This window comes from Pholis gunnellus (genome assembly GCF_910591455.1).
Source record: "Pholis gunnellus genome assembly, chromosome: 1".
NCBI lineage: Eukaryota > Metazoa > Chordata > Actinopteri > Perciformes > Pholidae > Pholis > Pholis gunnellus.
Genome location: NC_136528.1, coordinates 10720661 through 10743146, shown reverse-complemented (window position 1 = coordinate 10743146; position 22486 = coordinate 10720661). Strand labels below are relative to the sequence as shown.

Sequence of the window (22486 nt, the reverse complement as noted above, 5' to 3'; positions counted from 1 at the left end):
GTTACATTTTATATTATATGGATATATTGAGTGAATTTCTTTCCTCAGCACGAGCTAGAGGCGCTACTACAGTATATCACACTGACAGCAGTACTGGGAGAGACCTTCTTTTAAGTAGCTCTCTTTACTTTCAATTCAATATCAATTCAAATACTTAAAAGCGGACAACATCAAGATGTATTTGTACATAAAACCCGTCGCGCTTGCATGTCGGCACATAACCACAACAATGGATTCAGGCTGCTGTGTTCCCGTCTCTCATGTGTATCAAGAGTCCTTGTGGAAACAATTACTGCTCGTGTCGAAACGGTGCAGTTTCAATATTTGGGTGACTGTTTCTGTTACAAGTTTGCTACAGATATCAGTTCTGTTTGGAAAAAGTCATCTCTCTTAAGGCTTAGTGCAACATTTTAAACATAAGGTGGAAGAGTTTGGAGCTTTCTCTTCTTTGTGTTGCTCACAGTGTGAGCAGAATTGCTTCTGGCAACCAGGTCCAGAACATCTTTCTTTGGCTTTGTGTTCAGCCGGCTGTAATAGCTGTGGTCTAGTTTTCTGTATTTTTCATGTCGTGGTTGGTTGTTGCCAATGCTTTTTTTTCTCGTGGCTTAATATTTTACGGCAGATTTTTTTTGTGTGGCTCAAAACAACTAAATCGTATCTGCCTTCACTCAGTTTTAAAAGGAAAAGGTGTGAAACGATGTTGTTGGAGTCACTTAAAGTGCAGGCTTTGTCTGACGAAGACAGTTAGCTGCCAGTGAGCAACAGACTTCACATGAAAAAAAAATGTTGATTCTTTTGATCGGTGGATCATTACGGACTAAAGGAATATAAATAACTGAGGAATGGACACATTCTAACTTTATGACAGCCTCACAGTTACCACTTTGTCTTCTTTTTTCTTCTTTACAATGCCGTTAAATCATATACTTTTAAAATAACTGATCTCACAAAGTGTAGCTAGTCCATACTAGACAAAAGTTAGCCGGCATCTAATTCAGATCTGCTTTTATTTGTCGAAACATGCGGCTGCACCCGGCGAGTAAAAGGGACTCTGCATTTAATTGGGGCTCAGCTTTTAATGGAAGTTTTACGGTATACTAACAGTACACAAGGCTCCACGCTGCCTCTAATTAGTTTGTCCTCACAGGCTACATTAAACTTCCACTTCATTTGGGTTCATGTGTTGTGCGTTAGTAACATCTAAATAAAACTCGTGTGGGTTTTCTTTACTTCTGGATCCTTTGTGGGGGCCTAATCCTTATTAGGTGTTAACTGTCTTGGCCCAGATCAAAGCCAATGAAGAAGCCAGTGCTTGTGTTTATTTTCGGCGGCGCCAAGTCATCTGCAAATAAGAGACTCTTGGTCTCTGTGTCATTTCACAGGAAGGTCTGGTGCTCAAGTCTGCCGTAATTAATTGATTTACTAATGAAGTTACGGTGTGTGCGACTCTCTAAATAACCCTTCCAGTATCTGTCACGCTGCAGCTTTGGGGACAGCATACGTGTCGGTTCATCATGCCAGAGCTCCTGATGCCTGCGCTCATAAATACACGGAGTGATGGAGGGAGAGGAAAAACCAGGAGACACCGTGAGCACTCAGGCAGCGATGAGGCATCTCCATCTCTCGGTGGGGGTCTAGTACCTCTGATGGGAGGGGAGGACAGGACTCTTCTGTTTACTGCCACAGGTCTAAGAAGGGGGGGAGGGAGGGAAAACTAATGGCAGCCTGGCTCGATAAAGGGGGAAGGGGAAGGGAGAGGAGGGTTAGAGGTAAGAGGAGGGAAGCGAAAGGGGAGGAGAAAGATGGAGGGATCGAGGAGGACCGCTTGCCTGTTTAAGCATTTGGATTCAACAAAAGCTTGAATAAATGCAGAAATACAGCGTCATCCTTTTTTTCGCCATAAGCCGACCTGAATAACAGCTAGCAGGTGTTGCACACCATCAAGCATCGACCGACGTTTATTTCAATTGCGGTATCTTTTACCTGAAGACGGCAAAGTACTGAGTGAAATGCCTCCCTTTCATTTGTCTCAATGCAGTTGAACTGCAACAGACGGGACTAACGCAGCATGACAGCTCGGAGCTCGTACATCCAGACAAGCTTTCCGGCAGTACTTGGCTTGGGCACTAGGAGGCAAAATGTCAAAACATTCATTCAAGTAGGGATGTAGGGATGCAGAGGAGAAGAGAGGAGAGATGGAGGGACAGAAACTCAGACAACTGAAGCCAGCACGCCTTATGGAAGGAGCAAAAACAAGCATTCAGATGCAAATGGGAGTGCATCTCTTCAATTTATGCAAACAGGAGAAAGCTAAAAAGCATGCACTTAAGGCCAAACAGCAAAGTGAGTGCATCCACTTCTCTTTTGTTTGCCAATGTTAAATGCAGGCCTGTACGCATTTTTCATATTAGGATTGAAACGTGGGTGCTTGAATCTTTAACTTGCCGCTTTAAACAAGTGGGCTTCTACTAAGAGTTCCCAGGCTCGTATGTGGCCTTGGCTTTGTGATTGGGTTGTTAAAATGAGAACACGCAAAGCCGAAAAACATGCAGTGGCTTTTCTTTTCTGATCAATTCCAAAAATGTAAATCCTATATGCAGCTCTCCACTTCTAGGATGTCATCCTAAAAACTAAATATTTGCTTCAGCTCTGCTCTGGATCTTAAAGAACTACACAAAATGCAACCACGCTGCAAAAATGGGCATACCTTTTAGTTTGCCACCGTATCAAACTTCAGACACAGTCCTAGTCTTTGTACTGTATGTGGCGGGATGACAATCATATGAAGGAGTGCTTTGTCTAGGCGTGCACAACTTCAAAGCTGAAAAACGGGACCCATTTCCTCTGCAAGCTGTAATTGCCGCCTGCTACAGTATCATGCATAAACGCTTCACATAATCGTGTGCCTGGAAAAGGCCGCCAATTGTTGCTGCACTCTGTCTATGCATGACACGTGACTATAATCCCTAAAATAGCATATCCTCTGTAGCCGACTGACCTCCCTCATGATCATTTTGACAATGAGGTCTACGACAGCAAACATTGACATCATAACGGCTATAAGTGGTTGTATTTATAGTTCAGAAAGGAGAACGTGGGCAAATGTGCTGAAGATGTAATAGAGCCTCATCAACAGTATCATTTATATTCTTCTTTATTGATTCCAACTACTGCTCATGTGGCCTGGATTAAATACAATTAATTTAAAGCAAGTAAACTTTCTGCTCGTGTTGATTTTAGTTGGCCCCTGTGGACAAAAGCAGTAGTGTCTCCATGATCACCAGCCACTTGTGTCGTGAAGATCTCGATCTGGCTGGTGTGGAGTAGATCTAGTAATACGACATTCAAAATGTCCCTTTTAACTGGCCAATGTACGACTAACCTGGGAGTACATGGTGACACGGGGATTAAGAACAACTGTTGAGGAACAGCCAATCTTCTTGCTAATGTTATTGTTTATTTATGTATGTCATAACTCCTTATAGTCAGATTTAAATTTCTTTGCATTTGTTGGAGTGTAAAGTAATTTAAAATTACATAATCGCTTTTCTTCTCTGAGGCAAAATGTAATGACCTACAACAGAAACTATAACTAGCACAACTACACAAACTTCCAGCACTCTCTAAAGACGACGTCTGAATGGGGCAGTTTTACAAGGGACATTAAGAGGTGCTTACTTGGCCTGCAGCAGACAGCTTAATTAGGTCCACTTTTGGCATTTCGGCTCCTATTTACCCACATCTGTTTGCAACTAGCTGACCCGTATTGCACATGGTTGTGGAATGTCCAGGAAAATTGTTCGAGACTGCAATCTGCAGTCCTATTTTTGACCTCCACTCCCCCAAAAATCTGTTTTTTAAGGATTTAGGATTTGCCAAAGCAAGATGAAATAAGCTTTCTTTTCTCTTCTGCAGACATTTGTCCATGTACTAACCCGTTGTCATCTGCTGCACCGCAGTTCAAAGCCACAAGTATTGATACAAAGCACATATCCCAATTAATAACCGTCACAATACTGTACATACGCCAACAGCCGACAGCTGTCCTTTTTCCATTCCAAACATCCACAACATGGGAATCATCAGTGGAGCCACATTTAACTGCAGCTGGCAAGTGTCAAGATGCAAAGATTAGGACGACTAATGAATATTAGCCAACTTGCAGCCGCTGGGTGTTTAGATGCAGTTCACCCCCATTGATTTCCCTGTTGGGTGAAGACAACTTTATCCCCGTGGCAAGTCCCTGGCTTATCTCCCCCGACAGCAAGGCAGCCGACAGACAAGACGAGGGGTTTTCTGGCCCCGTTTCAAGGCGGTTCGAGCCTGGTCGGCGTGAGCGGGACACCTGACCGAGGCGAAACACACAGGGGCAGCAAAGAGCAGGGGGAGCGTCTGTGTACGAGTGGGTTAGGAAGTGGACAAAGATGTCCAGCCGTGAGCGGGTAGCCATCGGGATAATAATCGAGCCAGCACAATTATCACAAAGCCCAGTGTGTTGGATTATCACAGAGAGCAGGTGGCTGTGAAAGACAAGGAGAGAGAAAGTGAGAGGAAGTGGGGAGAAAGGGGGCAGATGGCTGTAGGATCGTATGTGTCCAGGAGGAAAGAGAGAGGAATGCAACAGAGGAGAGACTCTGTCCGTGAAATATGAAGCCATTGCCAACAGTAGGTTAGCTTAGCTTAGCGTAAAGAGAGCAAACGGTTCAAAATCCGCCTACCAGCCCCTATGAAGTGTAATACACATTATATCCCGTTTAGTCTGTACAAAACGCACTTGATAGAACAAGTTAATTGGTATGTTTAGAGGTGTTGGTAGTCGGATTTTGTAACAGCTAGAGCCAGGCTAGCAGTTTCCTCTTGATTCCAGTCAAAGCTGTAGCCTAATATTTGTATAGAGTGTACTGTATATGAGAAATACGACTCTACATGAACTCAAAGAGATTCATTTCAATCTTGCGTCACAGAGCCGTGCCCACAAAACACTAATAGCTGAAGAAAACGAGATGATTTCAAACATGTCCTCATTGATTCGCCGCTGCAGCTCGACGCTGCACCTCTGTGATAGGAAATTGCTTTGAAACAGTGAAGCAGGCATTTGTGGAGAGTGCTGCAGTGGATGTGTCTGTACAAGCACAGGACGTCAATAATTTACAGGGAGAATAAACAGCATCACTGCGACTCCAGTTGTTTTCTAGATCTATCCTCTGAGACTCAGATCACGACTGGATAATAAACTGATGAATACACAGGAAACTGGAAAACCTTCTGGTGGTAGGTGTGTTTGGATTAAGTATCACTGCGACAAAGACAGAGGTACACACTCTGTGTGATTTTCGTGGATTAATTTCATCAAAGCCCCGCTCAGGGTAGACCCGTGTACAAGGCCAGCTGCCGCAGTAATTCATCCCATTTATCTTCAACTCAAACAAATAAAAGAAAAGACTTGGGGGCCATGTAAAGTGGTCAAACCCTTATCAATGGTGTCAAACACAAATACACAATGAGCTGCAGGTCATCATTATTTCTGACTTACTGTCCTCCAATCAGAGTGGGTGACACAGCTGGGGGACACCAGTTGGACACTGCTACGCTAATCCACAAGCCACCTGCTTGGGGTGAGGGGGAATTCACGCTTGATTCAATTTCGTCTTCCTCACCAAAATGATAGAGTCTGAGTCAACAGTAAAGTACTGTAAAGATACAGGAAATAAAACAACTCATTTGTTCTGTGTTAGGATTCTTTTACCTTCATTCCTCTTGCCGTTTTATTCTTCCTCCATTTTCCACCTTGTTTCATTTAGATTATGCGTGAAATTGTGTCTTGGTTATCATCTGACACATCTTCTTGTTTTCTTGTTTTGTGGGGAGGTTTGTACTAGCCCCGTGGGTTAGACTATGATCATTATGACTGAGCAAATGATCTCAAATTGAAGTTGTATTACATTTTCTCTAATGATTAGATGTAATGGAACAAAATTACCTCAAGAACTAGGACGTTAAAATCATTTTCCGCGTATTATCGGGCCACTTAAGTCTTTTGGTGCCCCTAGCCACTGTGTTTGGGGTCTGCTTTTGTTGTTCCCTGCACTCAGCAGCTCCACTCTGGGAGTTAGCATTCAATCCTCTCCTTTGGCTTTGAAGGGAAATGTGCTGTACAACAACAGAGACGATGCTGCAGCTATCCAGGCACTCTCACATTACCAGAGTGCAAGGCACAGCTCGGCCTGTACAGGTCTACGGACGCTGCATCAAAGCACAGGCATTGTGTGAAGCAGCTTGCCTCACAACATTTCTGTATCACTAGATGTGGAATGGACTGCGAGCGAACCAAGCGTCGTTTTGCCCCAGAAATACTGCTGCTCCCTTCGAGTCACCTCTGGTTTAACAAGGTCCCAGTGGTTTCATTTGACTGTTCACGACACACTCTCACACTTTCACAGATGTGCACTGCCTCTGGCATCCATCTAGGTGTTTATAAATAAGGCAAACTGCATGGACAGCAGAATATCCATCCTACTACCAAGCTACCTCATGTTTTAGACTTTGTTGAGAGAGTAGTTTTGAAAGTTTCTGAGCTACAGGTATCCACTCCTGTATTGCTATTTAGCATTTTAACAAAGATAAAATGATTGTTTTGTTAGCATTCAAGAATTACAATAATCACGAGTGTTGTTGATGTTGACATGGCTGTGAACAGATGTTTGCATTTACACCTGTCTGAGAAAAACTGATCAGTAGGGCAGCAACAACTAATCAATTAAAATCGGTCATGAGAATAGTTGGCAACATATTTCATCATCGATAAGTTGGGTGGATGTTATGATGCATGGCACGCCTCCTAAGGTCTCCTGAGGCAGGAAGCCAGCCGATGACGCGCCGTGAGTAGCTCACGTGAGGAATTACAGGAAATGTCAGAACAGAACCAAATACCTTATACCTTAAATATCAGTTTTCTCTCCATTTTGTACTTTTGTAAAGCTAGTTAGCTAAAATGAGGTTGAATGCGTCTTACTAAGCTTGAAACGGAACTTCATGGAGTTTTGTAATATCTCTGTATATAACAGAAACTTCTGCAATATCTGATCAAATCTTTCTTAGTGAAATTTCCCTTTTATTCTTATTGCATGGCTGCATCCCTAATGGCAATTTATTGAACAACCCAGCCCAGTGTTGCCAACTCTTTTTCTAATGATAGTAGCAAACAGCACTAGGTTCAAAAGTTGCAAAATCTAGTGAAAAAGTAGCCAAGATGGCAACGCTGACAGTCCGTCCTTTCAGGCCTCCCTCCAAAGCCACTCCCTGAAAATCATCATAATAAACGTAAACAACGAACATGGATATCGTTAGAACTCACAGCTGTTAAGCTAGCAGCTTGTGGAAGACTTCGGTGACGCCCAATGATTAATCAAAGCAGTAAATCAACAGATTTGTTAGTTGCAGTCCTACTGATCTGACGCGATTCATTTTTTGAGTCGCTCCTGGCATTAATTAATTCATCACTGAATTAATTAATGCCAGGAGCGTTTTTGTCGTCTGGTGGGAGGCGTACCGTGATCTAAGATGACGAGCTGGGCGCTGGACTGGATGTTGCCTGCATCGTTCTCCGCAAGGCACTGATAGAAACCCTCATCTGACTTGACCAGACCCAGAACCTGCAGGTTGTGCTCCTTCTACAGAGCAGGAAGCAAGAACAATGGGAACAAAAGGAACAAACAAAGAGGAGCAGTTAATGTTGTTAAGGAGCATTTTCAACCAATCTCTAACTCTTAATTAATAACAATGTCGTCAAGGCAGAAAGAAAAGGTAGGAAGGTGAAACTTCAGCGCCAAATTATCTTACAATTATTTTGAAGTAGTCACTGGGGATGACAGCATCTCCGTTCTTGACCCATTTGACAGTGGGAGCCGGTGACCCCGACACCTCGCACTCAAAGACGATGTCCATGGACTCGTAGGCATAAACGTTGTCTGGCCGCTTGACAAACTGGGGAGGAACTGTGGAAACCAGATGAGAAAAGGGGAGTCAGAGAAGTACAACAAAAAATATATAAAAACATTACATTGACGGTGAAAGTTCAGTGGAATTGACTAAACAGTTAAAGCAAAGCAGCGAATAAGAGATGACTGGAGCAAACATTTGTAGGAAGGACCAATTTGTCAAAACTAACCAGGCACATCAAACTCCATGTGCCAGGAGCGCCAGGAAATGAACAAGTCCAAGTGATGCCATGCCTCCCCTTCAACTGCCAAATTTCCAGTTAAGAGAGGGTGGAGAGAACAACAAACAGCATCTAACTTATCTAACAACAACTTATCCGATCGTTCTGTTCCCTTCACACAACTGTGACCTTTCCAGCAGATTTGATATTAAGGTTCGATAACCTCTGTTCTTATTTATACAAAAAAAACAAAGGCTACTTTGGTCCCAGTGTAGTGTGTTAGCGTGCCACACCGGCTAAGCTGAGCAATTGCAGATCTCCCTTAGTCCCTTTAATGAGGGCCAGAAAGGAGTTATTTGATCTGCTGGGGTGATACAGCGCCTCATCAATCTGTCCCAGAACAAGGTCACTGGGAGCGCAGTGCCCAGGCCTCGTCCTCTCTCTATAATTGGACTGCATGTGTATGTGAGGAGTGACGTGTGTGTGTGTGTGTGTGTGTGTGTGCGCGCACACAAGTCCCTTTGCTGCCTCTGTGCATTCTCTGATAAGCGGCAACCTCGCTGACCACAGTTTAAATTACTGTATTGTTAGTGTGTCGAGCTCCGCCACCAGGCCCCTGGGCTCTGTGATAGCCAGTTATTAGCATCTATTTTGTGGCATTTTTGCATGGGCTGATTGGATATTAGCAGCAGTGGGTGGATGGGGCCCTTTTTCTGGCTTTATTCAGCAGAGCAGCAGGTTGTGAGGTCAGGTCCCCCTCATATGCTTGATGTAGCTGCGGCTAATTTACTGCAACATGAAATAGCTCGTGAACGGTTTAGCGTTCATTCTGTAGGGAGAGAATTGAGCCTTTTATATTATAGTTATTTGTAGTTAAACTGCTACAGATACAATGCCCTGCACATTATACACAGTTCTCCACCAACAATAGTCACAATTCACCAAGAAGCAGTGCAGCTACACAGTGGGCACTGTGACTTGTTTGTATTTTCCTAACCTTAAATGCACTTTGCCCTTCTGTTCAGTATGATCATGCCCAACACAGAGCACACAAAAAGAGGAGAGGCACAACTCAATAGAAGTCGCACACAAAGAGATAGCAGTGAGCCATTCCTACAAAATGCTTTCTCTGCATCGTCATCTAAAAAGCCAGAGGCAGCACCTGTGTGTGTCCTCAATATCTTTATAACTCTAGGAAAACAGCTTTAATCTTTAACATGCAGTTTGAAATTGCAAATGAGGTAATAAAGTTACTTAATAGTTTCGGCAGCCAAAGCAGTTTTGATCATATAAACCATTAAAACAAAAATCTAACTGGATGCCACTTCAGAAATTAAATGTAGTAAAATACAATAAACTATTTTGACATTGTGCGCCCCACATTTTTACAATGTTTCTTCGTGAATGCTTTGCGCTGATGATGGCCATTGTACGGATAAAGTAAGTGACACATATTACCCACTGTTCACTTTCCTCATCAAGTTGCCTTGCTTGCTATACTTGTATACTTATACAGTGGACTCAACGATTTAAAGTCAGCTCCACGTTTATATACGTCTCCAAGATTGTCAAAAAAGGTATTTTGGGAAATACATTTCCAAAAGAGGACTTGCGTACAGGAGAAAATTCAAATCTAAAAATGTCCCAAATGAAACATATCAAACAGTGTCAGGGTAAACCAGGCTGGGGTTTCTCTTCAGGTTCGATGCTAAATACAAAAACTTTAAATGTTTCAAACAAAAGCCCGCTCTACGGTAACTTGCTTTTCTTTCTGCGACCACCAAATGCCAGTCTTCCAATCCCACAAGGTAGCAGAACGAGTCCAACACGAAACCACTCGATAGAGCCACAGAATATCGAAGCCTTCCTTAATGAGTGTCTAGACTTTTCTGTGAGCTGCTGTGGCGAATATTGACGACTGAGACAAGGACAGAAACGAGGACGGTGATGCTTGTGGACTGGAGCACTGAATGCTCGTCAAGACAGCCATCACCCTGCTCTGTGTCTGTGTGTGTGTGTGTGTGTGTGTGTGTGTGCGCGCGCGTGTGTGTGTACTGGTGTTCCCTGCAGCAGGATGTATGAACTGTGAATAATATGTTTCACAGTGTGGTGTCTCCTGTATCTTTGCCTGTTGTAGCTGTGCAACAGAGGCAGGTGGAATCCTTGCTTTACTTTGGTGTGTCAGGGAGACGGCGTTAAGACACCGGTGAGTCTGTGTGTGTGTGTGTGTGTGTGTGTGTGTGTTGAGCCATGTGTGAATATGATTCATTTCAAACGTGTCTGCATACTGGTTTCGTCCCACTATTACTGGTGCTATATGCCGTACATAATTGTATTTGCTTCCACCCTGCCGGCTAAATGTGCAGGGATAGATTTGTATTGTGTTTTGCTGTTTGTAATACAAAGTGTGGGTGTGTAAGTGCCTGCTTATGCATGCGAACATATGTTTATGTACGTCCACGCTGTCTCAATCTGTGCACGTTCATGATATTCATATGGGGTTTTGCATCACATTGCAACGCCTTTGTATGTGTATGTGAGTGCAGAGCCCCCTAGTGAGGTTTGCTGGTGACAGGATTTGCTGGTGACTGGTACCCTGTGGCTCTCTTTATCTCTCTCTCTGTCTCTCTCTCTCTTCGTTTTACCACTCACTCTCATTTTTTCTACCCGACTCTTAATCTTCCTATAACTCCCTGTTTATCTCTCAATCTTCAGCCTCCCCCTCACCTCTCCCCATCTGAGCAGACATGCACCATTTATCTAAAAGCAGTTCAGACATTTGGAACCTATTGGACTGAGCAATGAGAAGAAATGCCTAAATATACCGGTACTGCTTGAGCGGCGGGGTGGAAGAAGCTTTCAGGACTCAACAGAGGGTGGTTTGTGTGTGTGTGTGTGTGTGTGTGTTTGTGTGTGTGTGGAGGGGCAACTCACAATGCAACATGTCTGATGACCTTCCTTAATTGGATGTTTACAGCATGAAACATGCATATGCAAATAGTCGCATTTGCAGAAAAGAGCTACAAACGCCAGCTGTTGCTCAACTCATACAGCACTGAATTTACCGTGAAAACATCCAACACTTAGTTTTTTTATTAATATGCCATTCATAACCAGAACATTGTAGATGGCGGTGGTGTTTTTGACCACTGCACTGTGAAAAGGTAGTAAACAAAAGGGATTCAGGATTCAACAAAAAAGTCTTTAGAAAATATTTGACGTGAAATCATTATGTCGTAAGACGCATTCAAACAATATCGCTGTATACAGGGAGTTTTGTTGAAAAGATGTGCGTGTTTGATTGACAGGTGTCTTAGCCTACCACGCTCTGCTCACACCTTTCTCATCACACTCTAGGATTTCCTGGATCCAGTAACTGACAACGACGGTGATAAAGAAAGTGATAAATCCAAATCCAGGACTAAAAACACGTCCCTTCATGAACATATTGGACGACGTCACATAAATACGCCAGGTCCATGTTTTCCTACACGCTTTCCTGCAAACACACAGACGCTCAACTCTTTGAGCTGGAATGTGTCCAAACAGGCCGACTTGTATCGGGAGCACAAATACCACTCTCTAATGAAAGGCAAATCCAACAGAGACAGAAAAACAACAAAGGAAAAGGCAGATACGCAAAAGAGAGAGAGAGAGAAAAAAAAACATCAAGACAAATATAAAAGAGGGAGAGCAGCCGAAAAAAACTCCAATGCCAGTTCTTCGGAGCTGGTATTATGTCTCTAGCCTGTAGCTTAGTAAAATAAGCTTTAATGCAGACTTAAACTGACTCCAGTGAACTACTCAAAGAGGGCCACAAAAAGGTCATGCGAGTGTGTCTCACTGTGAGCTTGTTAAAACAAAATCCCGTAGGATTCCTAAAGGGATTCTGGGAAGATCACTTTACTTAAAGCTTCACTAGTAGCCAGGATACATACGCTGAATAGAGATATAAAAAACTCCACCTATTAGTACTGATGTAAAAAAGTGAAATATCAAAGTCAAAAAGCTGAAGAAAGCAGCTGTATCAGTTGGAGTAGTTTTAAACATAAATTCTCCAACATCTGGACCACAGCGGTCACCTACTAAGGCCGAAAGTAAGACTGCTAAAGCTGAAGGATCCGAAAGACATTTTCCTTCTCCGTTAGCTTGGCGGGAGTCCAGTTAGCTTCATAAAGTTAAACAATAGCTTTTTGGGCAGTCAGGGTTTACTCTGAGGGCAAGCGGAACTCTGAGTGCGCTAATTACCCATCCTGCTCTTCCAGAGATAACAGCTTTACTCTTAATCCCGGTCAAAACAAACAAGCTTCAGCAGAAAGGCGTGTAAGATGCTTGGTGTTTGCTTTCCTAGTCATTGAGGAGAGCACAATGTTCCGTAAGAGGCAGAGTCACTGAGAGGGAGTTCAATCTTTGGACGTTTTTGTCGACTCACTCTGATGGTTCTCAAATTACAGGAATTGAGTGAAAGCAGAGGCCTGAGATTGTCCGTGAAATGCTGAAACAAAGCTCTCTTGATGGTTTGGCACAGAGAGCGGTTCATGGTGCTTCCTCAGCACAGTGCCTTCACTTCAGATCAGAGTAGACAGAGTAGACTCAACCTTCTATTGGACGTATACTGAAAATATGAAAACCATTCACTTGTATTGCATACTGTATGTTTTACTTATTATAAGAGTACGTGGCAATCTGGTTTATCAATGACTGCATGTCATGTTTCATGTAAACTTAATCATTGTTATGGCAATGTTCTTTCTTAAAAGAAAGCTTATGTATTTTAAAAACATGCTCATGTTTTAGATTTGAAAATTTGAAGTCTTAAATATGAGAAGTCTTTAGTGAGTTGACTACAGCAGAGCTTGAGAAGAAGCAGGTTCGTTCGTCTTGAATAAAGATGCAGGAACAGTTTAGGATTTAGATACTTGTGTTTTTGTAAAGTAAAACAGTTAAATGTATTTTTACTGAAAGAACTACAAATTGATGTAACATTTCCCTAAAGATTATGAACAATCACTGTAATAACGGGCGTCTTCAAGAGCCACAAAAGTGTTTCAACCCATAACCAGTATCACAACTTTCCTGAGCGGTGACACCAAACCAGCAATGTGGCGATGAATGACTCAATGACTGAGTTTTACAGCCGGACAGGCTGGTTGATGCTGTCAGAAGCTGCTGCCCACACAAAGTCCTGGTGAAATAGGCCGAGCTGGACCGGGTTTCCAACAGCAGATGAAGCAACATGGGACAGACTAACACAACGGCTCTGGCAGAAACGAAGCACTTAAGCCGTGGTTACACTTGTCTTTTCAATACATCCAATCATGCCAGGATACAGTAACTGTCAAGTCTGTACGCTCCGGGATCGGATATCGCTCACATTGGCATCCGATCAGACGTTATTGCATCATCGCAAAGGGAAGAGAGGAGGAAGGCCGGGGCTGGAGCACAGCTAAGACCTTCTGTCTGAGTCGTGTGAAGTTACTGCTGATGAGAACCCAACACATCCTCATTTTTCTGCTTCAAAATAAAAGCTTTTGGGACTATTATTCTGAAGCATTTATAGGAAAATGTGTTTATCACTGATTAGCAAAGCTTTGTTAGCGGCTAATCTTCTAAGTCAACTTACACTGCAGGGAGGAAGCATAAGCAGCTAAAAGAACGGGAGACTTTTATTGTGAAGAAATTCTAGGAAGTCAAATGTGTTCATCCACCGTTTTACAGCCGCTCCTTTGACCACAAAATACGTCCAATTACTATCAGATCAGGCAGGTCACACCAAAGTGTCTCATTTAGTGCATGAAATCACAAAAGTCGAAAAGACAAGTGTCACCACGGACTCACTGTAGAAACACGAGACACACACATGGTACTTGCATGTTCCTTCATCACGTAGATGTGGCTGTAAGCGAAATAAACAGCAGATGAATGCAAACACAAGAGAGGGCGTGGACGTGAATCAGATACCTTCACACACGTCTCACCCCACTGGTTGAGATATAACACCCTTTATGAAAAAGGGAAAAGGTGTGTGAGCCTCTGGGTGTTGCCCCTTATCAGGTTAGCGTCACTATAATAGCTAAATGGAAAGTTTCTTTGTATTTCGGCCAGAACGTCACAGCTCTGTGGCACTGCAGGGGGGCAGGAAGATGGCGTGCCAAACTAAAAACAGACCAAAATATCCACCCGATCTATATCAGATCTTCCACGCGCCATTTAAAACAACTATTCCTGTCACGAACTGGGAAATAAGCTTTGAGCAGAGTTCAGGAAAAAAAACCCTCCCTACCGCATTTTCAACTGATATGTTAATAGACGCCACACACGCTCTTTTTACCGGTGGAACAATGTGAGCTGGTATGTAGATGTGATATAAATTCAATGAGTTACTTTTCTCTTGCTACAAAAGAGTGAAGAAGAAGTTGGAACTGCGAGCTGAAATTTCTTTTTATGTTTCTGTCTATTTCGGGCCATTTCTATAACAAGGCAAAAACACTCCTCCTGTCTGTGGTTGTAAATCCTCAGCCCATATAGGAAAGACATGAAACTTTTACAGGGGGCAGGGATTTCCTGCATGTCAGCGCTGCACATGGAAAGAACAATTAAGTTGATGACATGAGGCCTTGATAGATGAGGGCCACTGACTCGGGGCCCCATAAAACATACATGTTTGTGGAGAGACTATTTCGGTCCTGCAAAAACACACACACACACACAGAGACCAGGTCTGGGTGGTGCCCCTGTCACGCAAGACCATAATCAAAAGCTGCTGCCTCCTCTGGCCTCATTTATCGTCCTGCCAGCTCTAATAGAGGGTGAGGCGTCACAGCAGAGTCATACTGAACAGAACACACACACACACACACACACACACACACACACACACACACACACACACACACACACACACACACACACACACACACACACACACACACACACACACACACACACACACACACACACACACACACACACACACGCGATAATCATGCAATCCTAGATGTGACATAAAAGGAATGGAGTTCTACTGTAGTTGAGAAAAGTTGAGCTTCACTACAGTGCCAGATTGTGTTTGCGTCTATTAGAGGCGCTAATCCTCTTTATCTCACTGGCACTCTGAATATATTTAATTAAAAGACATATATGGCACACGCTGCTCCGGGATACCTATTGCTTATTTTTGGCCGCCACTGACATTATCTCTGCTCCTGTTTGTACATCATTTCACATTGCAAAGACGTATTCATGTTGGTTAAGTTGTTTAGTCCATGTAAGCTTTGCAGCCGAACATTTTACCGTTTTGATTGGAGGGAGGATGGTCACTCGAGCATCTTCTGTTGTTTGCTGCCACGCTCTGCTCTGAGCTGCTTGAAAGAGACGCACACTTTTCTGTGCAGGCCTTTTTCAGCCCTGCTATAATAAGTGGTAGACGGTTGTGATCAAACCGATATTCCTGACGTGTAAATGCCTTGGTAAATGATGGGAAAGTGTTTCCCTCTCACACAGCGCAGTTAAGAGATTATTACAAGTAATACTAGTCTGATTCTTTTAGCGAGCTGACTGGATAATACTTCACTGATTTACACATCATACTGTGACTCATCATTTTCAGAAACATCTGTGTAATACTGTAAATTTGTTATCACATTTGTGAATCTATAGGTTCAATAACAGACTTTGTTCTAACAAACAGTATACATTATAAACAGGAAGAAGACGAAGACCTTTAGTGGTCGAAACGTGTCATCTTTTTTTGATGATTCAACCACTACAATAAAGGTTTTTTAATAATTCTTTAAAAATGAAGTTTATGCAGTTCTTTCCCCCGTTCTCCAAGAGCACCTGACATCTTTGATCTACGGTTGAGCTAATAGAGCAGCCAGTCATCTCGTTTTCCTTTTTTTTTAAATGATATACACGGCACAAGTTAAAAGATAAAAAAAAAAAGTATAAACATATTCTAGGTCGGTAGCAAACGAGGAGACTTAAGGTAACTGAAGAGCCGCCGAGGCGGCTTCAATCTTTGAATAACGGTGAGACTATGCGTGTGGAGTGAATGCATACAGGTGTATAGACTAAGTGCATAATTGACCTTGTGTGGCATCATTATGTATGCATGGCTGTGTGTTAGTGTGTGTATGCGTGTGTGTGTGTGTGCACACACACCTGCTGCGGCCTCCATGCATCTCTCCCCTCCACAGATGAGCACCAGCTGCATCGCAAACCCCCAAGCTATCTCCGGGCGAAACCCTAACAATGTTTTACCGCATCAAATCCCCGGCTGACTCTCTGCATCTTTTCCTCGGCACAAACTGTCCAGTCTTTATGAAAAGCCACTAACCGTAAAACACACAATTCCTCCTTGTTACTGCGGCAAAAGAGGCCCTAAGGTGTTTTTAGAGGCAGTCAATCGTAGGGGAAAGTTGTTTTGATGTTAGTATGGATTCATACCACACACTGATTTGTATGGGGGTCTTTTACAAGCGCAACCACTCCTTGAGGGAATCAATTGACCATTCAAGTGTCACTTCTGTTGTCAAGGGAGCAAATCAATGCCACAATCTGGAGTCTTCGTGAATCTGTATGAAGCAAATGTAATTAGGCCTGTGAGTCTGCTACAGCGTGGGATTTAATCAAACAGTTTGATCCTATTACAGTGACGGATGTCTTTCAACAATATTCCAAGAGCGCTGGTCAGTCAATCCTCTACAATGTCGTGACGTTGGAGGTCAAGGCCGGCAGGGGTCGGGTCAGAGACGTGAGGGATGTCAGCAAGGTTTCAGGGGGGACGGACTTAAAACGAGTGAAGTCAGATGTCCACCTGTGAGCTGATCCGATTTTCCATTACTGTCTACGAGTGTCGACTGTGAGCGACGGGAAATGATGAAAGTGTGGTGGAGGGGTGATGAAGAGATGAAGGGATTTGGGGAAGAAAAGAGATGGAGTCATAGCAAGAGGTGGCCGCGTGTGAAATGCAATGAAGCGGGGAATGAGCCTCAGGGTGTTTCCCCCATTCTTAAGTTATTTCACACCAAATCCTGTTGACTTGCTTCACCTGGGAAAAGCACACAAGCACACATGAGTGTGTGTGTGTGTGTGTGTGTGTGTGTGTGTGTGTGTGTGTGTGTGTGTGTGTGTGTGTGTGTGTTTTTCCCACCAACACAAAGTCTGACAACAGTAATTACAACGCAATTACTGTGGGTGTGTCGGAAAAGTGTGTTAGGATGGATTTATGTGAATTGGTGGGATTTTTCTCAGCATGTTCTAATGTATAGATGGTATTTATGTGCTTTGTATATTTCTATAGTTAATTGGAATATCTAGTGGCTATCCGTCAATAAACACTTTGATATAGCTGTACATTATTTTGCATTGTTAGAGTTAAGGGATGTGGTTTTTAATAACTATTGTACCACTAGCGCTGTCGCAGTAAGTTCCCCTGCGTTGATAATGATTGGCTCAACAGTGCGATATTATTGACGATCAATTTTTTTTGCAAATTACTTAATTTATCCTGATTTCAGTGCTATATATCAGCTTTATTGTTCGGATCACTTGGCATATTGTTTCAGTTGTATTGAAGTTGTAATTGTTGTTGCTCTAAACTTGTAGCCTACATGTAGGATGCAACGGTTGGTCTTTGGGGTATCTGTCCCGCCCCTCCTCCTATGTGATTGGATGGCTGGGCATCTTACCCAAAAGTTGAACGTTCTCAACTCTTGACCACCAGAAAAGAACATCAAACTTGCAGCGTTACGTGCAGAAATGATGCTCAGCAAAGAATTCAAAAAAGAAAAAGTGTGAACATAGAGGTTGTTGCGGTTGCTTGCCATCGCCTGCAACTGGCTTCAAAAGTGTTGCATTGCAATACTGCAGTTAGTTATAATTTGAGACAGCCATATGTACCACCGACATGAAGTGCCATGAACGCCACTTGCATTTGTTAATTCACAGTTTGGGTAGAGGCGAGCACATCTCACATAAAGACAAATAATCCTTGTTAAAGCTCCACATGGCTCGCTTATTGTTACCACATTATAATATATATATATATATATAATAATTGGGTTACATCAGTGTGTTGTTTTTGTGCTTTGGGAATGAAGACGCCGTCAAAGACCAGTTTCAGAAACACACCATGGAACGAGTACTGACCGTGCTTGTGTATTTATTTTAGACCAGCCTTGAATAAATTAGGTTCTTACTTTCAAAGGAGGACTGAAAGCGAAGATTAGTCAGCATTCACTTGGGAAATAGCAGCTGTTGCTTGTGAAAGTGTGATAATTAAAGCTGATAAAAAACATGTCTTTTAAAATGAATATGTCGAGAATATTTAAGTTGCTCATTAACTCTGTAATAGTAGAGAATCAGCAGTCTGGTTTCTTCACAGAATTGACATGAAATTAGATGCAGAATGAGCTTCTTTTCTACCTGAAGCCCAAAAACTGACAATAATTTGTATATAAACAGGAAAATGTGTCCTGATGCTGTAATGTAACATGGAGAACACAAAAACAGCATAACAGCAAAGCTGATTATTTTGTGTACTAGTTACTTAATATTTGTGATTAGTCTGAAGCAACGTATTTGGGAAGTATGGAAGTCTTTGACACTATATGGTGCTCCTGTTGCAGAGGTGAACTATATGTGCATTTTCTCACTATGTTATCTGGTATCTAAAAAAAGCTGCCAGCTACTCTTTCAGTCTCTTCTAATTCTAGTTCTTGTCTTTCACCTGACAGCAATACGTGCAGCTCAAATCTTTCTGTTATTCCTGTGTGAGGAAGAGTTATGTGAAACCGCAGATATAAACAGGTACACACACACTCCATATCCTTACTGATGCTGAATACATCACTCACTGTCAACACTCCCTCTAGATCTACCAAAACATATCATTTTTCATAGTGTGCAGTGCATCTCAATAGGGCTCAGTTGCCTGCCTGTGTACCTCTACATGGTTTGCATACAAGTTTATTTCACTTCTAACTATATTGTCAGGGGCTTCGTTTCAGGCCTGTGATGTGCCTCCTAAAGACATTTAATAAGCTCATTCGCAAATATAATCAGATGAAATGAGACTCTTTTCAGCTCCCCACCACTGCACTCTCATAAGTAACTAATGCATCACTTGCCACCACTCCTCACTAATCTCCAGTCTCTGCTTTACTTTCAGCCTGCACAGTCACCTTGTTCCCAATTTATATATTCCCAAAAACATTTTGATCCGTGCTTCTGGCACTGTTCCGAGTGTGTGCCGACAATGTGGGTTGTTTGAGGGTACCTTGTATGGAGAGCTGGGCCTGGGCTTCGATGGTTGCGTTGGTGTTGTCCGCCGTGCAGGTGTAGATGCCGGCGTCCTCCTCTGTGAGATTGGAGATCTGGACACTGCCTCCTCCCAGCAGCTCCACACGACCCTCGCTGGAGACGGAAAGAAAGGGAGAAAAATGAGTGACGTTACTGTGAACAAGTCTTTTCTCCCGATTGCTTTTTGTCAATATAAATAGTATTAAAGATCTTTAGGGCTTTGCCACATGCAACACTGTCAGCATCGTATGCAGGAGACATCAGGCCTCAACATCTTTTTGTCATCACTGACTTGTGAAATATATAAAAAGTCATTACAGGACACTTCCATGAAGAATACTCCCTTCCGGCTCATTCAGGTACCTGAGTGGTAAAGGTTGTCTCGAGCTCAATGTTCTACTAGCCTGAAGATGACTCCACATCTGTCACCGTTTACCAACTCTCTGAATTAAAAAAAAAAAGATCTGAAAAAAGACAATTTACAATTCATCTCAACCATCATGATTTATGGACAGCTCGAGAATCGTGTGAGATAAAATAATACTTGTAAAGAGCACATGTACCGTACAAAGTCATATTTAGGCTACAGCTGGCGCTTGTACTGTAGCTTGTACAGCATCACTATCGTTGTTACATCGCCTTAACAAATGTTTTGGTTCTCTTTCATCAGCTGTTGATTAACTGGGGTGACGTGCGTCTACAGAACAACAACACAGCGATCTAAACTCAAGGAGACGCGATTCTGACTGCAAGAACTCCTGTTCAGTACCGACAGAGGTGTTCAAGGTTCACAACCCTTGAACATGTTGAGTAGTTTCCTTCTCTCATGCAGGCTCCAAATACTGTTCACTCCGTTTGTCCCTAAATCATTATGAAAATTCATCTTTTCATGGATGAAAAGATGAACTGCAACACACAGCGGCAGGAGAGGAGGACTGAACAAGCATTCGAGTGCAACATCAGGGCTTTCAGACTGAGCAATAGTAAATATTTATCATTCCAATTTCTATTCACGCATAATCCAAAAATATAACACGTCTATTTGTATGGCCTCCTTTTGAACAGCGACCCTCCTCCATTTCAAACAGTCCTAACTTTGATTTTCCCAATAGGCCCAAGGGGGAAAGCAGTCTGTGGCCAAAGCTCTGGCTTGAATCAACAACCACTGGAGCATGGGAGCGGGAGGAGGCTGAGAGGGAAGAAAAAACAGAAATCAATAGCTCACAGAGAACTCTGCATTCAGAAACAAAGACACGGAGATGCAGGGAGAGAAGCAGCAGCAGCAGCGGGTCGGCTGAGGAAGATGAAAATTCAAAAGGAGGGCCACGGCGAGAAAGATGCTACTGAGGAAAGCACGATGGGTGCATTATGGTTTGTGCGCAGAGAGGATACATGCAGAGGTGACGAGTGCACCGAGGAAAACAAGTCTATGCTGCAGGTTGATTTAGTTTTAAACAAACTGCTGACTAGCTAGGGCTTCCACACGAGCTCCCGCTTCCCTCTCCCCGACAAGTCCTGAAATTTGGCAGCGTTGGCCTTTGGGACCATCTGCCTGTCTGTCTGTCTGTGCTGGAGTGGAGCATTCGAATGGCACTCGACCTGCTGTCACCGAAAACACATCACTGTTTCACTTGAATTGTAGGGATGAAATAGACCATTAACTTCAGCATGAACCACAGTCGCATGACAGTATAATAGTCAGCCAACGCTTCCATTTCAGGTGAGAGGGGCTTACCGTCTCATACAGAGAGACTGCAGTGACTGACAAAAAGCCAGGATTGCAAAATGATATGTGCTAAAGATTTAAATGTGATTAGGAGATCGCTGCTTTGTAGAGTTGTTGTACATTTTCCTCACTGAGGGTAGCTGGCAGCAGTGAAACCACTCTCACACAACCGCCTGTGTTTGACGCAGATCAAATGAAGACACCGTTTAACCCGCACCGTGGTCAAAAAGGTCACGTGTAAACTGATCCGGGATTGAAACTGCCTTTCCAAATTGCAATGATAACTCGACCTTATATTAAAGCTGGGGTCAGCCACATTGGAGAAGCCACCAAGAGTAAGCCAGATTTGAAAAGGCAACAGAAACCCCCATTCCAGTGAAGTAGCTAGCAGCACTAGCTCCAAAAGTCTAAATGTAACGAGAAAGCCAAGTCGACAACACTGACAGCCCCGTCCCTTCAGACCTCCCTCCAAAGCCACTCCCCCAAAATGATCACGATGAATGTAAACAATGAACACGGCTATTGTTCGTAGTCTGTTCTGTGCGCCGTCAAGCTAGCAGCTTGTGGACGACTCAACGTGCGTGCAGGTAGACAGGCCCGAACGAAATGATTAGACAGACTTATTTCAGTCCTGCGACAGCCACATAAACCATATATTTGTTCTCTTTTTTTGTCAGAGCATTTGATTTATTGATTGCTGTAAAAATAATTTCAACAAATATAACAAAAAATGTTTTTTAAATGTATTACCTAGCCTTGCTTTAATGCAAAAACTCGATAATAATGTTAAATATCTAGATTGATGTATCAAGAGGATGTTGAGATGTCTTGAAGTTGTCGACAATTTCTATTGCACTCAAGTTCACATTGTATAGAAATTACAGCAAACCTGTGACCTGCAGGCAAGGAGCAGGTCAAAAGTGCCATGTTGACCTGTTGGGACTGACAGGAAACACGAGTTAAAATCACTACGCGAGTCTAAAAGAACTATCGAACAGCAAACCAGCCCGTTCCTGACGGCAGCAGATTGTATAGTAAAGAAAGCCATCGCAAAAACTCAGCAGGAAGTCTGACAGAGAATGAGAGTGTTCAAGGTGGGGGAGGGGGGGGAGGAGAGGTAACGTTAAGTGGGCAGCTGCTTTCTCTCTCGGTCCTGAGACGGCAGAACATTACACAGAACCACGGGAAATGCCAAATGCCATTCTGTACATTCACCGCTTCCCCGTGGACGGGCGAGAGAACGGCGGGTTCTGTTGAGAGGCTCTGCATGTCAAATCCCCGCTGAATGAGAAATTTCC

The 22486-nt window shown here is 43.1% G+C and overlaps 1 protein-coding gene across 8 annotated transcripts in view; it reads right to left on the bottom strand.

Annotated features, from left to right (window-relative positions):
• neo1a (neogenin 1a) overlaps nucleotides 1-22486 on the bottom strand; it is a 153843-nt gene that overhangs the window by 41583 nt on the left and 89774 nt on the right. For all 8 annotated transcript variants that reach the window (XM_079161484.1, XM_079161486.1, XM_079161485.1 and 5 more), the window contains exons 5-7: nucleotides 19440-19576; nucleotides 7840-7994; nucleotides 7550-7670 (exon numbers count right to left, since the gene is read on the bottom strand). In XM_079161484.1, the coding sequence (XP_079017610.1) occupies nucleotides 7550-7670; nucleotides 7840-7994; nucleotides 19440-19576 (413 nt within the window). The remainder of the gene's footprint in view (nucleotides 1-7549; nucleotides 7671-7839; nucleotides 7995-19439; nucleotides 19577-22486) is intronic.